The 16,176-nt window shown below is 36.4% G+C and overlaps 3 protein-coding genes across 3 annotated transcripts; 2 read left to right on the top strand and 1 right to left on the bottom strand.

The window, feature by feature from the left end:
• Positions 1–1,345: 1,345 nt before the first annotated feature.
• On the top strand, positions 1,346–3,299 carry BDR25DRAFT_309490 (MFS drug efflux transporter; the record flags this gene model as incomplete). The annotated part of the gene is made up of 7 exons (XM_033691093.1): positions 1,346–1,477; positions 1,531–2,587; positions 2,643–2,798; positions 2,852–3,062; positions 3,140–3,166; positions 3,209–3,230; positions 3,297–3,299. The coding sequence occupies 7 exons, from the start codon at positions 1,346–1,348 to the stop codon at positions 3,297–3,299; spliced, it is 1,608 nt and encodes a 535-aa protein (XP_033554057.1).
• A 3,700-nt stretch (positions 3,300–6,999) lies between these two features.
• On the top strand, positions 7,000–7,724 carry BDR25DRAFT_44365 (uncharacterized protein). Its single transcript, XM_033698581.1, has one exon. The coding sequence runs from the start codon at positions 7,137–7,139 to the stop codon at positions 7,533–7,535; it is 399 nt and encodes a 132-aa protein (XP_033554056.1). The 5' UTR covers positions 7,000–7,136; the 3' UTR covers positions 7,536–7,724.
• BDR25DRAFT_300231 (cytochrome protein) lies at positions 7,575–9,581 on the bottom strand. Its single transcript, XM_033689325.1, has 3 exons — positions 9,539–9,581; positions 8,982–9,475; positions 7,575–8,922 (listed from the first exon to the last, which is right to left on the bottom strand). Exons 2-3 carry the CDS (start codon positions 9,470–9,472, stop codon positions 7,914–7,916), a joined length of 1,500 nt encoding a protein of 499 aa, XP_033554055.1. The 5' UTR covers positions 9,473–9,475; positions 9,539–9,581; the 3' UTR covers positions 7,575–7,913.
• Positions 9,582–16,176: the final 6,595 nt, after the last annotated feature.

Below are 16,176 nucleotides of genomic sequence, written 5' to 3'. Positions count from 1 at the left end.
ATTGCGCTAAGATGCGGTGTTTCCGTCTTCACTCTGGACCGCACTCTGTGAAACTGGTTTCAGATCCAATTTTGATTGATACCACAGGTGAAATGTACGATGGCAAGGGCTTAGAGGAAATCATCCACACTTGTACAGCTATGGTCCAACACCGAGCTAGTATATGAATGAATGCAAGGGGAGAAGCATACGAACAGATAATCTACAAGCAATAGCGAAATCCTAGCATCAGAGATACTAAGGCCGAGACCATCTCGGTTTGCGATGAAGAGAGAGGCGAGATTAGTTGAGGGGTATGCTCATGGAAGCAAAAGACCGAGAGAAGGGCTGCCAAACTGAGAGTTGAAGGCGGTACAGTCAAGGGCACTTTTCAACTGACCCGATCCCTTACGACTGAGGCCCTTGTAACATCTTCACCCGTTGCTGCCACTGGGCGCCTGGGCAATTGTGCCACAATCTTGTCATTCTGACTCTCTCCGTTTGTATTGATCATCATACCGGATCTAAGATATGTCCTAATCCAACGAACTATGGACCAAAGAGAGGCTACACGTTAATTATGTAGCACTGACAGGAATGGGCTATTCTGCACGGCCTGAGAGACGTGGAGAGCAAGGGACAGGGACCGGGATCTTATATGATATCGATCTTATTAAAAAAAGAATATCTCCTTAATTTTGGAGGGTCTTAACTAGAAAAATAGGCAAAAAAGGTCTACTACACTAGATGCACTGCTATAAATTCTGATACCAAACTTAACATTCTTCCTCCAATCACCAGCCAAGCCCACATCCAATACGAAGATCTCAGCTACGATTACATGCTTCTCATCAATTGCGGCTATTTGTCAGTTGCACGGACGAAACATTAACCCCCCCTCTTCACCGTTGAAGTATGGGCCTCACCCTTCATAGCTAAAGCTCAAAACGGAGATTAATGCTCACTACGGCCTGAGGTTTAAGGTTCAAGTTTACGATCAGATTCAATTACAGTGCAGGGTAAAGCACCAGATGGCGTGACATAAGATACGCACACCAAGAGTTTCACCAAAGAAAGCAATTCCCCGAGTTAACGAGTACCCGAGGAAACGAGACAACGAAATACCGAGACGGTTAGCAACAACATACCAATACGCTACAGATCAAACTTCATTTTAAGCTGACAAATGCGAAGAGTTGTAGTCATTGCCGCAGCTACCCAATATTAACTACCTGTGCAATGCTTCTCAGGCTTCGAACCTTATCAATAACCTCCTTTTCGCATGAACTGGAGCTTTGGGCTGTTTCTTTATCTCTATAGCCTGCTTGCATTCGCGTTAAATAATAATCTGCAAACCCCCTAAACCATGCCTCGAGACGAAGTCAGCGGAGAAGAACCGTCTGTAGAGCCTACTACAGAGCCTACCGCAGAGCCCGCCGCAGAGCCGGGAGTAGAGGCAACAGCACTCCCCAGCTCTTCTCCCCGTAGATGGCTATTCGTAGGTTTATTCCAATGCTAATTTCAAAATAGCTAACAAAGGATATCAATTAGTGGATATTAATGGTGTTGGCTATTCTCTCAACAGTATTCCTGTTTGCTCTCGACAACACCATCACCGCAAACCTCATTCCCCCAATTACCGAACGCTTCGGGCAAGCAGATAAGATCCCCTGGCTCTCGGTGGCTTTCATGATGGGTGGTTTATCCGTAGTACTTCCATTTGGAAGACTGTACGCTCTTTTCGACGCGAAAATCCTTTACATAACCATGGTCACACTCTTCCTCGCAGGCTCAGCACTTTGCGGTGGTGCACCCAATATCGACGTATTCATTTTCGGTCGCGTCCTAGCCGGTTTTGGCGGTATCGGTATGTATCTGGGAGTCATGACGCTGCTGTCTGTCAATACTAATCCTACTGAACGGCCTATGTATCTCGGCCTTGTCGGGCTTGTTTTTGGTATCGGTAACGTCGTTGGACCTCTCATTGGCGGTGCATTTGCCGACTCCAGCGCCACTTGGCGTTGGAGTTTCTATCTTAATCTCTGCATTATGGGAGTGTTGTCGCCGGTATACTTCTTCATGATCCCGAGCTTCCAGCCGCAGAAGGATCGGAGTGTAGCGTCGCGACTCGCCGATATCGACTTACTGGGATCGGTACTAAGCATTGGTGCACTGGTATGTCTGATCATGGGTATTAACTTCGGAGGAACATTATATGGCTGGGGATCTGGTCAGATCATCTCCCTCTTCATCCTATCTGGTGTTCTGTTTCTCGCCTTCGCTATCCAGCAATACTTCGCCTTTCTGACTACTGAATCCGATCGCCTGTTCCCAGTGGCATTCCTCGGGGATAAGGAAGCACTCCTTCTTTTCTTCCTCACAGCGACGTTCAACGCATCTGGATTTATCCCGATATACTGGATACCCTCATACTTTCAATTTACACGTGGGGATGGCCCGCTCGATTCAGCTATTCGTCTCCTCCCCCTGATCGTCTTTATCACCTTTCTTGTTATAGTCAACGGTGGAGCGCTGTCCAAGGGTGGATACTATATGCCTTGGTTTTTGGCAGGTAGTATCATAATCCTCCCAGCTGGTGTTCTGTTTTGTAAGTCAAGAAGTTCGCTCACATGGCCCCAAAGGTTACATACTAAATATCACAGCGCGTGTCGACTCGAAAACTTCGACAGCGGAGATATACGGGTATGAGGTCCTTCTAGGGTTCGGCGCAGGAATGGGTATGCAGGCTGGGTTTGCCGTCATCCAATCCATCACGAAGCCGGAAGTTATGGCCCACGGAGTTGCGTTTATCATGATCGGTACGAAATATGCACTTAAATCTCCGATGGGTGCTGCTGACATTAATTATTAGCCCAGCTTCTTGGTGTATCTCTTGCACTCTCAATATCTGGTGCCGTATTTGTCAACAAGGCGTTGAGCGGCCTTCAAAAACTTTTAGCTGGCCACTCCCGTGAGCAGATTCTGCGCGCTCTGCAGGGTCTTAGTGGGAACTTTCTCACAACCTTAACGGATCAGCAACGTCATGATACTCTCGCAATTATCGTCAAGTGCCTATCTAAGGTGTAAGTTGTCCTATAGTCGTAGAAGGCCTATTTTTATCTTACCACGTCAAGAAAGAAGTTAACATATCCTGGTTCAGCTATATCCTTGTCTATACCGCTGCACAGTGTGTCCAACCGTTAGTACACCTAATAGTACAGTACTGCAGTACACTAATTTTGGTCACGTACGTACGTACAGGGCATCTACTTAGTATACTGTACTATACGTAAGGCTGCTGTACTAACTGTTTACAGTAGTTATATAAAATTTTTAGTAGTTTTAGGCAGTTAAAGGCAGGTTGCTAAGGGCTAAGAGGCTTGTGTTTAGAGATTAATGCAGAGAATGCTATTATTACCTGTTTTATTAGTAATCTTTTAATAAATTTAGTAACTATGCTATTTACATTATTCTTTTGCCTATTATAATATTTTAATTTTTATTTTAATTAACAACGTAGTTATCTTAGCGTGTTACTACCTTACAGGCCCTATCTTTGTAGGCCTTATTCTTATAAGCCTTATTCTTACATGCCTTATCTAGCTGTTCTGCCACCTAGATATATTATGCTGCCTTATCTTAACACTTAGAGAAGGCCTGCATAGCCTTACCTAGCTTATTTACGCTGTCCTTGTGTAAAGTAACTCCTTTAAAGCATATGTAAGATACCTAGGCTAAGAAGCACCTAAATAATGCCTACTATAATATTAAAATTACCTTTAAGATTAACTAGAATAATATATAGTGTTCTAGCATTAAATTAAGCGTAGATTAGCTAGAATATTATATAAAGCATAAGTTATAACTTTTTAGGCGCTAAAAAGTGTTATTTATATAAAGATATAGTGCAGATCTGCAGCATGTTACTAAAGTAAGTAAAAAGAAGCAGCTATAGCTTTATTAAGCTTACTATAAAGCTAGTGTTTAAAAGGTAGCTAAACTTATTAATAGCAATATCTATATAGTAAGGCATTTTAAAGTAGTTTATAAGATTAATGCTAACATTAGTGTACTGCTAAATAGCCCTTAGAGGCCTTTAAATCTCTTTATAGTAGCAGCAGAGGTAGCAGGAGTAAGGTAGCAGGTAGCTTATACGCTGTAGCAGAAGGGTGCTCTAGCGTAGGTGTTTGTTAACTAAGTAGTTGTATCTAATTAGTTGCTATAGTAATTAACTTTAGCTAGATATTAAAGTTTTATTACTTAAAATTAACTTAATTTTTTTAACACTTTCTTTACTTTTTTAACTATGCTATTATAATATCTTTATAATAGTTTTATAAAGTAAAAAGAGAAGATTTAGACTATGTTATATAAAGCTTATAGTAAAATTATGTTAAGCTTAAATAAGTAAAGTAGTCTTAACTACTTTTTAATACTAAAAGTTATTGCGCATTTTATTAGTAAGTAAGCTTTATTAAACTTAGCTTATATAGCTTATAAATGTGTACATAGATGCTAACACCTAGCTATAAGACCTACTTATTAGCTTTAAAAACCTATACAGTAACAAGACTAGTGTAAATTAAGCACATACTATTATTAAAGTTCTTTAGAAGTATAATATTAAGTTAAAATTCTACTACTTTATAGTAAATAACATGTTAAATAATAACATCTAGCTTATTAATTATCTTAACTTGCATATAAACTTTAACTTTAGCAGTAACAACTAAATACACTACACTAGCTATACTATTTAAATTATTGTTAAGGCAGTTATCTATAGTAATAATATAAGCTTATAGAAATAAAAGCTAGCTAATATAGCTTTTTAAAATTAATTTAAGCTTTATTAATAGTATAAAGTTATTAAAAAGCTTTATAACTTTTATAACTTAGTCTTTTACTTAAATAAGCGTTGTAATAGCTTTATAGCTATTATAACTACACTAAGTAAGAAGAATGTTCTCTAGAGCTTTAGTACACTAAATCTACTATAAGATAGTAGTATATAGTAGCATTTTATTTATTTTATAATTTTATGTTATTTTAAACTTAAAAAGCTTATTTAGCGCTTTATTTAATCTAAGCGCTATAACATAGGCCTTACTAATAAAGTTAATAATAATATTAAAAATAATAGTTATAATCTTTTACTTAACAGCTTTACTAATAATAAATAAGTAAAAGTAAAGTGTATAAAAAACTTTTTAAAAATTTTTTATAAGATAACTAAACGCCTTAAAGGCAGCACTAGCAAATTAGGCTATAGCAGCTTATAGTAAATAATTATATACTTATAAGTAATTAATAATAAGCTTAGAGCATAGAGAAAGCGCTTATCTTATAAGCACTATAGTAACTACTTTAAAAACAGCGTTGCCTTTAGCATTAAAAAGCTTACTATGTACTAGAAAACTCTTATTTTAGAGCTAAAGATCTTCTACTACTATGTAGCAACTATTCTTAACCTGTCTCTCTGCCTTTTTTAGTTTAAAGACTACTAAAAAGACTACTTATTTTAGTATAAGCATATAAAGTTGTTTATTTAGAAGATTTATACACACTACTTAGAAACTTTTTTAAAAAAAAAAAAGAAAAAAAAAGTAGCATTACTAAAGATATTATAAAGAAAGCTTTTAGTAGCTTATAGCAACCTACATAATAAGCACTTTAAAAAGGCTTTTTTAGTTAACTTTACTATTCTCTATAATAATAAAGGTTGTAGCTTAAAAAAAAGGTAGAAAGTTAATAAGTTAAACTTTTACCTTAATTTCTTAGTAAAAGATAAGTATGCTAGAAATTAGCTACTTACTTAGCTACTTAAGTAGTAGTAGTAGTAAAGTTAACTTTACTACTTTATTTTTTATAAAATTACTTTTAATTTTTTATTAATTCTAGCAACTTTATGTAAGTGTAAGCAGTGCTTTTTATAGGCTAAAAAGACTATTATAATAAAAAAGAATTAACTATTAGTGTTAATAATAAAGGCTTTTTAACTGCAGAAGAATTAGTTATGTAATAACACTATTACTAGTAAGCTAACTAAGCTTATAAAGTACATTAAAACAGTAAGATTAACAATAGTAGATCTTATAAAGAGTATTATAACTTTTTAATTAGGTATAGTTTTTAGCTTTAGCGCAATTACTTTATAATACTTTAATATACTTTAGTTACTGTATCCTAACTGTACACTAACGTTATATCCTCCGTACAGTTAGTTAGTAACAGCCTCCTCTTCCGTAACTGTACTATACAGCCTCCAAAAGGCTCCGTAACTAACGGTTGGACATACTGCCGCTGCAGCTCTGGGTATCATTGCCGCTGCTTGTCTCCGCGTATGTCATTTCCAACCCTCAGCCCATCAAATATTGCAAAGCTAACTACAAACAGCGCGCAAAGGTGTCTCCAGCCGTTCCATTTTGATGCAGATTCTGGGGCTGTCTAAGGAGAGTTGAGGATTTAGACGTCTTCCGATTTAAATTCACAATTTACATATACCCCGGGGTTCGCTTTGTGTAGGGTATCTTATGAAATAGGGAGATCGTCATGGCCAAGAAGAATATTGTAGGCGGAGCTACTGGTGCTAGTCTAGGAACACGGGGTGGCGAGAAATGTCAGTATTTGACTGATGGAAAAAGTTACAACTAAGCCCGCAAAGACTTACAAGGCTACAATTTTAGTTAGAATGATAAGAAAGCCGGCCATTTAATAGAATTGTTCGCCCTAATGAATGGCTATTAGAATCACCTCCTCTTCCTGATTATCAAGGGCTCCGAACTTGTGAAATAAGAGATAGAGAGTCCTTAAGGAAGAAAGACATGCGGATGGAACCTTTCCAATATGATGATGGACTGTCTCAATTTCCCCCTAGCTCCTCTCCTAGTACATACCCCTTACAGTGGCGATAGTGACAACGTTCTTCATCGAAGACTCGGAACGGAAAATTGGATTGGCTCAAAAGAGTAAAGCGGCTTCTGTGCCACCAACACGCATTCGCAGCGCAACCCACATGACCTCATCGCAAGAATAAACAAGCCAGCGCGGATTCATTTCTTCGCTTCTATAAACTCGTCATTTCACCTCAAATACTACTCTTTCTCCCCGTCTTCCCTATCGAAAGCTACCTTAGGCTCCGCTCAAAGCTAAGCACCATGGCCGAAATATCCGTGGTCATCTGCCTTGACGGACACGACGAAGACGTACCACATTGGTGTCTCTGGACCCTCAGTGATGGTGGTGACGAGCTCATTTTCGAAGCGCTTGGGGTCACTGGTTCAAGCTTTCACTACAACAGCATACCTGTCGTGATGGACAAATACGCAAGCGTTAAGCAAACTCATCGCATTGGGCGTATCGAAGCGGATGTCTGGGGCGAGATCCCGGGTATTCTCGAAGGACTACCGATGAGCGAAGAAACCGGGTGGAACTGCCAAAACTGGGTTATGCAGGCCATTAACAAATTGCGGGAGGTAGGCTACTTGGAAGTAGACGAGAGAGGGATAGCTTATCTCGAAGAGAAGATTCAGGAGAAGCAAAAGACGTATTATTAAATTACTAGCGTACTATGGAAGAAAATCATACGATATTTGTGCTTAATAGTGCTGATAAACTCGGTCATCTCTGATCAATTGTCCGGGGTGATATAATTGAGCCCTAATAACATATTCAAATGACAAGCGACGAAAATATTGCTTAGACTCATTAATGCAATGTAATAAAAGTAGATAGTCAGTATTGAAGTGCTACCCGCCCAATGGTGCAATCTCGAGCAATTCACCTGAGAACTCGCTATCCACCTTCGCCGATCCTTTAGTAGAAAAAGTTACCAAGGGTGGTCCTTTCATGGGGAGGGGATATCCACCCTCTCACATGCAAACTTTTTTATTAGATGTCGGGTGTGTTTGTGTTCGGCCAAGGGAGATTCCACCTCATTTTCCTTGTCTGATAGAAACGCGGCAAGGAAACCCATCAGCTGGGTGAGACGATCCTGCCGAGATCTGATACGCTCGCTCTCCATCCACAGTCTTGATCCCTTTTGACGAATTAAACTGATCCCACTCCTTATATGCATTCTGAATATCAAACTCCCGTATTGTCATTGCTAACGTGACCTTCACATCCAGCATGACTAAAGTCTGACCAATGCAGTTGCGAGTGCCGTACTCAAAAGGCCGCCACGCCCACTTCGGAGGATACAGCGGGTGGTCGGGGCCTACCATCCAGCGCTCAGGAAGGAATTCAGACGGTCTTGGCCAGTAGTTTGGGTGGCGGTGAATGGCGTCGTGAAGGACCCAAACGCCCATTCCATCTGTCGGATATTTCTGGCCGTTGCTGCCGCGTAGAGAAACGTTTGCGAGACCACCCCTGAAAGCCGCGGCTGGCGGAAAGAGACGCAAGCATTCCTTAATGACTGCGGTGGTGTATGGAAGTTGGTTGATTAGTTGAGGTTGCTCCTTTAGGAGCTGAGGTGTGATTAATAGATCGGCGCTGAACACTTCGTTATGCTCCTTCCTCACACGCTCTAAAGCTGCTGGGTGCCTGGAGAGAAGATAAAAGCTATAGACAATCGTCGCGGCGGTAGAATCGTGTCCAACAAACAGGAACAATCTAATCTGTGCACATGCCCAGGATTTAAACCGTACATCCAAGGTGTCTCCTGCACAGCGCTCACGCATATATTCGGCGATAACGAGATCTATGACGGATTTCGTCTTGGGCTTGCTTAGCTTTGCTGATCTCCATTCTTGGTACCGCTTGTCTAGTTCGGCGCAGATGTAACGATCCATCATGTATCCATTATACCACTCCATAATAGGCCGCATTGGGTTGTAGCGTTTGAATGGATTCATCTCCTCTTCTCGAATGTGTCGCTGAATCTGATTTCTCATAGCGGAGGCTAGGTCGTTGTGTTGTCTTTGCGAGTTAAGTTGTGCATCTCTGTGAAGTTTAATCAGCCATACACGCTTTAGATGCATTGAAAGAGCTTTAGCGCTTACAGGCTAACGGCTCCAATGACGTCCATCATATACCAGCAAGTAATTGCATCAAGCGAAAAGATTTCTCCTTTATTTGCATACTCGCGCAAGATCTCCACATACACTTGCGCTTGGTCGACAATGTTTCCTGTGTGCTCCAAGATCACATTCGCACTAAACCCTGGGGTGAAAAGTGCTCGTGAAGACTTATGATCTTCGCCATTCATCATAAAAAGTCCCAAGCCTCCAGTGATTGGCTTAAAAAAGGGTTTAAGCGAGTCAGGCTTTGGCAAATCATATTCTTGGCCAACTTGGTGGGCGAGTTCTGGCGTAGATACGATAATTATTGGTAGTGAGAAAGGCCATAGATCGATATAGAAGAGCCCGTCACTGTTCGGGAAGTCGCGGGTCAAGAGACCGAAGCAATATGATTGCTGTGCCCCTTTGGGGAGCTGGTTTAGTAGACGAGGTAGCATTGGCAGGTGGCCAAGAATAGGGTTCCATTCCGGCATTGGCTAGGGAAGACGAATCAGTGATCAGGCTCGATTATTCAAAGTGAAGTGTGGGGTTCTTTATACTACTCCTATCTGCTTCAGCCTGTAAAAGATGAGCCGTGCTGTGAAAAGCCTCCAGAAGAAATAGCTGGCAGTGCCGACGAGAAGCGTGCTGAGCAGCTGCGTTAAGCCTTTCAACCAACGAGCGAGGAATGGATCCATCGTTCGCAACAAGAGTTGGTGAGGGAGAAGCCGTGAATTGGAAGAGAAGTTGGGGTGGTTCCCAGAGGATATTTCGAATACGCTAAGGTAATATATAACACCCGTCCTAAGTCGCATGCGCAATCACTGTAGGCTGTATTAGAATCAGACAGAACTGATGTTTGGTTGATGCGGCACGGATCCGTCGCCTTCCGGCGATACCATTTTAGTCTTAGCACATTTCCTCCTTACCCTAACTGCTGAACTTTCTTCTAGTAGCATTTGGAATAATTTTCGTAAAACATCTAATATATGTAGACGCAGATGATAATGGCAGCAGAATAAGTCTCTATTTTGAAAGGGGAGAAGTCGTGCTGGCATTTCAACTAGACTATTGAGAGCTTTCCACGTCATTTGTATTGGAGACATACAGGAGGGACAGCATAAATTTAGGTCGGATGGATAGAGGTATTTTGTGTGGGACTTCCGAGGAGATTGGAAGGCATGATATCATTACTCTTTGGAGCACATAACCTAGGATACTACCTCCTTCAAAAGTCACACCTCTACGGCGTTACTACACTCTCCTTTAAACGTGAAGGAGAATTCTATAATAAGATGTTAAACCTATACATTTCTTTTCCTTGGAGTCATTTGTTTGAAAATAAATGAAAAAATGTATCCGTAGCAAAGCATGTGCGCTTAGTGTAAGCCGCCAGTTTTGACGACTCTCCTCCAAACCTCTGAACCAAAATATCCACTTACACTGTCCGTCCTAACCAGAATTAGCCATGAACACGGATCAGATTCCGGCGTACCATTTCGCTCGTACCAGACGGGTAAATCGAACTTGGCAGCATCATCAGTGACTTGCAAAATTTCAAAGCTATCAATGATGAATGCCATCTAGAACTTCTCTAAGAGAAGATCTGCTGGTAATGCAGACGCGAATTCACTTCGGCACGATCCAGGATGTATGTGTACAGGGGAATACGGCATCTCGGCGAAACGGCGTCTGAGCTCAGCTTGTTGGTGTCCAAGAATTTTGGAGACTCAACTGGAGATACGAGAAGATAGCGGAAGATATAGGTTTGAGCGGGAAGATACAATCTGCTTCTAAATTAAGATAGAATATGGCAAAGTTCGTATGAAAGAGGTGGATGTTGCTGCACTCAGTAGGTGAGGGTACAATAGGTGCCAAGAAGTCATCATCCTCTCGCTTAACTTACTATATCGGGTCAACCCACACACCTCAAAATTTTCCGCACCACTCGTTCTCCTCCTTCTCCACACTACCACCATGCCTTCCTAACCTAAAACTGCTTACTGTGAATATAATAAGCCTACTCTTACTAGCATCTAAGCGCTCTCTTATATTAGTTTTAGCTTTTTAAAAATATAAAAAACTTTTTTTATTCTAATTTTATTAATTAAGTTAATACTTAAGCAGTTACAAAAATATAAAAATAAGCCTTAAAAAAAGGCCTATTACATAAAGAAACTTTTAAAGCTTAATAAGCACATAAAGTAATAATTAGTATAACACCTAAAGCAGTTTCTTTTTAAAACATATAAAGTACTTACTACTTTTAAAAAAATAATAACTGTAATCTGCGTTAATATAGTAAAGTAATACCTATAAAAAAATAAGTACTATGCATTTAAACTATGCGCTAAGCTTTACCTTAAGCCCTTTTATAAGCTTAATTATTATTACTAAAGTGCTTACATAAAAACTTAGAATAATAATAACTTTAAATATATTTACTTTTTTAATAAATTAACTTTTAAAGTAGGACTTATCTCTACTACTTAATACTGCAAGTAGAAAAAAAAGGCATTATGTGTGTATAAATCTTAATACCTAAAGCTTACTTTTAAAAGTAGAAGAAGCTTTGTTAGAGTATAGGTAGCTATATTCTAGAATTTTAAGTTAGAGCTAGTTATACTGCCTTAAGGTAAGTAAATAAACTTAAAAAGATACTATAATAAAGTTTTAGCTACTTACACATAGCTATTTTATGCTAAAGTCTTTAAAAAACATAGTATTATGTTATAGTAAAAGAATAAAGCTTTATACTATAAGTTAAAGATAACTGCAGGTTTCTAAAAAAAGCTTTACATAGATTATATAGTGTAGCTAGCATAAAGTCTTAATTTAAATTCTATTAAAAACTTCTAGCGCATTATAAAAATTTAGATTTTAAAAAAAAGACACTAAATAAGTAATATTAAAAAAAATAAAGTCTATTCTAAAGAACAAGTAGAATAGGTTAAAGCTAGAAGATTAGCAGAAGTGTATATTATCTATGCCCTAGCGCGTTGCTGACGTTAGGGCTGCCTAGGGAGGCTTTACCTGCTAGTAAATAATTGCTACTTTAAAAGATTCTCTATTATTAATTCTATTATATAAATTAAAAGCTTTAATTTTTAATTGCAATTTATCCCTAAAATCCTTAACGTACTTCATGGGCGAGTTGCTTATGTAACGGCGCAGGCAAGACAATGGGTCCGAATGCGGTGGGAATCCACTCAGAGGCATATGGGAGTGCGTGGGGACTCTGAACCTGGGAATGCCATTGACACCTATAGGCCTAGTACGAAAGGATATCAGAAAACTACCGAGCTAGCTACGGGGCGAGGTGCGACTAAATACATGAAGGAATAGGGGTACAGCAGGGGTCGGGGCCAGGTCGGGGTCGGGGCCGATACGGGGGCCTTCCGGAGGTTCCGGGCGACCTGAGATGGAACGAGAATCGTTACAGCTTACACACCTAAGTTGCTTACTTTTGCCAAGACCCTACTAAACTACCCTTCCTACACTAATGCATTCCCCATAACACTACTTAGACATGCTAAAAGAATGTTAGATACAGCTTGCGCTTTAAGCTTTTAAATAAGACATAAAACTCTTAAAGAAATGTGCTATAGCTATATATAAAGTCTTATAAAAGATAATAAATAACTATAGCACTAGACAACCTTTATAAGCTAATTCTACAGCTAAATTATAAAAGCTAGGTAATAAAAAGAAGTAGGTAATTATTAAGACTATACTTAAGCTATATGCGTAAGGAATTTCCCCTTAGATAGCATTTATAGCTAATATAGCTAATTCTTTGTGCGCTAAGCATAATCTAGGCTATGTTTGCATAAACTAGCCTAGTATGTTTGTAAAGTGTTATTTAAAGCTTAAAGTAAAGTTTTAAGCGCAAGTATAGTTAAGAGATATCTAGCTAATTATAAACTCTATTTTGCTAAAGTTATATATGTTATTATTCTAGATGCTATACTTAGCTTTAATATTCTTTATAAGGCTAAACTTACTTTAAATTACTCTAGGACTCTTATAGAGAGCTCTTTTATAGTTATACTTACACTTAAATGTTACTTTAAGCTCTAAATAACGCTTTATAAACATACTAGGCTAGTTTATGTAAACATAGCCTAGATTACGCTTAGCGCGCAAAGAATTAGCTATATTAGCTATAAATGCTATCTAAGGGGAAATTCCTTGCGCATATAGCTTAAGTATAGTCTTGTCACGGTATCCTCCCCGGATCCCAGACATAACCGTATCAGACGCGTACTAGAGTATTATTAGTGCACGTCTGACACAAACACAACACAACACAGACATAAACTTAAGCATAAACTGCTTTAACACTAACTAAACCTAGAATAGGCTTAATTTATACCTAAAGCGCTTAGACTTCTAAGCTAAGTATTTAATTACTAATTTTCTTTTAAACTTTTCTATTTCTTACATAATGTCTTGTACCTACTATAATACTTTATGTAGTAATTAAACTAGACCTCTATAAAGCTTTATAACCTTACTTATGCATAATTATAATATTACATTATGTTAAAACCTTAGCTAAGAATAGCTTTTAAATCTAATTTAATAAGCTTAGTACTTACATAACTCTAAGCTATTAAAGTAAGCTAAAAAGCTTTTTAAAAAGCACTTACTTTATAAAAAAGCTACTATATTATAAGCTTTAAAGCTTTTTAAAAAGACTTTAAAAAATAGCTTTACATTATTAAGTAGTCTATTTCTACTTTAACTTTTATTATAGTAGTAGAAACTAAGAACTTACTAGCCTTAAAGCTTACCTAGAAGTTTAGAGATAGCTTAACTCTTTTCTACTTAATGCTGCCTATAACCTATAACCTTTCTAACTTAGTAATAAAATCTAACTAACTCTTTAATCCTTTACTGTTTAATAGAAAATAAAAAGACCTACCTTTCTTTTTATATAAGCTCTAATATAAACTTAAAGGAAATATAGACTAATTCTCTTCTAAACACTTTTAGTTACTATATGCTTACTTTTAACTTAACTATAATATAATAGCTTTAATTAACTTACTAATAAATAAAAATATTATTAACCTAGATTAATTTATAGTGTTTTTATAAGTAACTTATAAAGACTTAAATAAAAAGTTAATAGCTCTAAGTTACCTAAACACTTTATAATAAAAAAAAAAAAGCTTTACTTTACACTTTACTAAGTTCTGCTAACTTGCATTTAATATAGGCCTAAATAAAATAGGTCTAATTATAGCCTTATATAACTCCCTCTTAACTAAACTATAACGCGCTATAGTAGAAGAACCTCTTCTAAACAACCTTAATGCGTATGCAAACCTAATTACTACCTATAATAATAACATAAGGTTCCTCCCTGTACAAGCCCTAATACACCCCTAAACTAGCGCAGTTATAAATAAGGACCTTAATATAATAAAAATTAATTTAAATTATGCTTTAGTTAGTTTTAAAAAGTGTAAAAATTATAAAAAAAAAAGTTAATACTTTAAGTGTAGTAAGTATAGTTATATTTTTTAAAACTACTTTATTTCTCTTTTTTAAGTCTACACAAGTAGCGCTGCTAGCACTTATTAAAGATTTTTACTATTTTAATTTTATTTTTATAAGGGCTTTAACTTATATTTAAGCTCTAATCTTTTTTACTACTCTTAACATAGCTACAGCTATAGTAGTAGGAGCCTGCAAAAAGGCTTGTTTTAGGGCTAAGTTGCCTCTTAGGACTAATTTAACACTAGATCTTTACTAACTTATAGGCTAAGTCCTCTACTAATAACTAGAAGTACTAAGTTAATATTCTTATATATTTATAATAAAAAACTATATTAGCCTTAATATAAGCTTTTATTAACTTAAAAGTAAACAGCATAAGTTACATTAATAAAGAACTAGCGTATAAACTAAATCTCTAATTAATACTGCTTACTTAAATAATTTACTTAACTAGATTTAATAAAAAATAACTTAAAAAAGGTTCTATTTTTTATACTATAACTATTATAATTACCTACTAACACTATAAGGAGTAGATTAAGCTTTATGTAATAAACATAGAATGTTATAACTTAATTCTAAGACAACTATAGCTGTATTAGCATAAAGTTGCCTTTAATTACTAAGAGTAAGTTTTAAACTTTAACTTTTTTAAATGCTAAAATGTATACTTACACTTACACTTAAATAACACTTAAATAGCACTTAATATAGAAGGTTTTTAGACTTACTTTTTAATAACTTAAAAAAAACTACTTAAGTAAGGCTAATAAGCTAGGCCTTTTACTAAAATAAGCTATGTAAAATAATTTAATAATTACTTAAACTTAAAAAAAAGAAAGCTTTTAAAGAACTTTTACTTACTTAATTTAGACATAAACTAGGACTTAAACAGTAGATAGACATCTGCTATATAAAACCTGCTTTATTTGTAACCCTAGCTTAATAACTAGATTATAAAATCTACGCAGTTATAATTTCTAATATAGACTAAGCTTTAGCTCTCTAAAAATACACTAACTTAAAAATAATAGTCCTTTAAAACTACTATAACTTATTACATGTTTTTTTTTAAAATAAGTTTAATAAGCTTTTAATATAATGTCTATATAATTACTAAATAACCTTTAAGCCTAGTAAATAACCTAGTTATAGGCTACTATATAAAATGTTACTAAATAAATTAAAAGTGCTTTAAAAATACTTTAACAAGAACTTAAAAAAAGAGTTTATTTAAGCTAGCTTCTTACTAGTAGTGTTACTTATACTATTTATAAAAAAACTTAAAGGTAAGCTTTAATTCTGCATTAACTACTAAAAACTAAATACTATTACTATTAAAAACTAATACTTAATTTTTTTTTTATAGAAAACCTTAAGCTAACTAAGTAAAGTAAAGTATTTTATAAAGTTAGATATTATTACTACCTTTAATAAGCTAAAAATAGTAAAAGGTAATAAGTAGCTAATAGTGTTTTAAACCTAATATAAACTATTTAAGTACTTAGTAATGCTCTTTAGCTTAGCTAACGCGCCTAGTACTTTTTAACATTTTATAAATAACTTACTCTAACCTTACCTAGACATGTTCTGCACTATGTATATTAATAATATTTTAATCTACAGTAATAGCCTTTTAGAGCATAAATAGCATGTACGCCTAGTGCTAAAAGCTATAGAAAAAGCAGGT

Source organism: Lindgomyces ingoldianus (assembly GCF_010093535.1).
Source record: "Lindgomyces ingoldianus strain ATCC 200398 unplaced genomic scaffold BDR25scaffold_2, whole genome shotgun sequence".
NCBI classification, from domain to species: Eukaryota; Fungi; Ascomycota; class Dothideomycetes; order Pleosporales; family Lindgomycetaceae; genus Lindgomyces; species Lindgomyces ingoldianus.
Note: the sequence above shows the minus strand (reverse complement) of the source record. Positions and strands in the feature narration are given on the sequence as shown.

What these genes read in the sequence shown, in the direction of transcription:
- BDR25DRAFT_44365 (XM_033698581.1), top strand. Translation starts at nt 7,137, where the DNA reads ATGGCCGAAATATCCGTGGTCATCTGCCTTGACGGACACGACGAAGAC.
- BDR25DRAFT_300231 (XM_033689325.1), bottom strand. Translation starts at nt 9,472, where the DNA reads ATGCCGGAATGGAACCCTATTCTTGGCCACCTGCCAATGCTACCTCGT. An exon ending in GTCATTGGAGCCGTTAGCCT is followed by an intron (nt 8,923 to 8,981) that starts GTAAGCGCTAAA and finishes TAAACTTCACAG; the next exon opens with AGATGCACAACTTAACTCGC.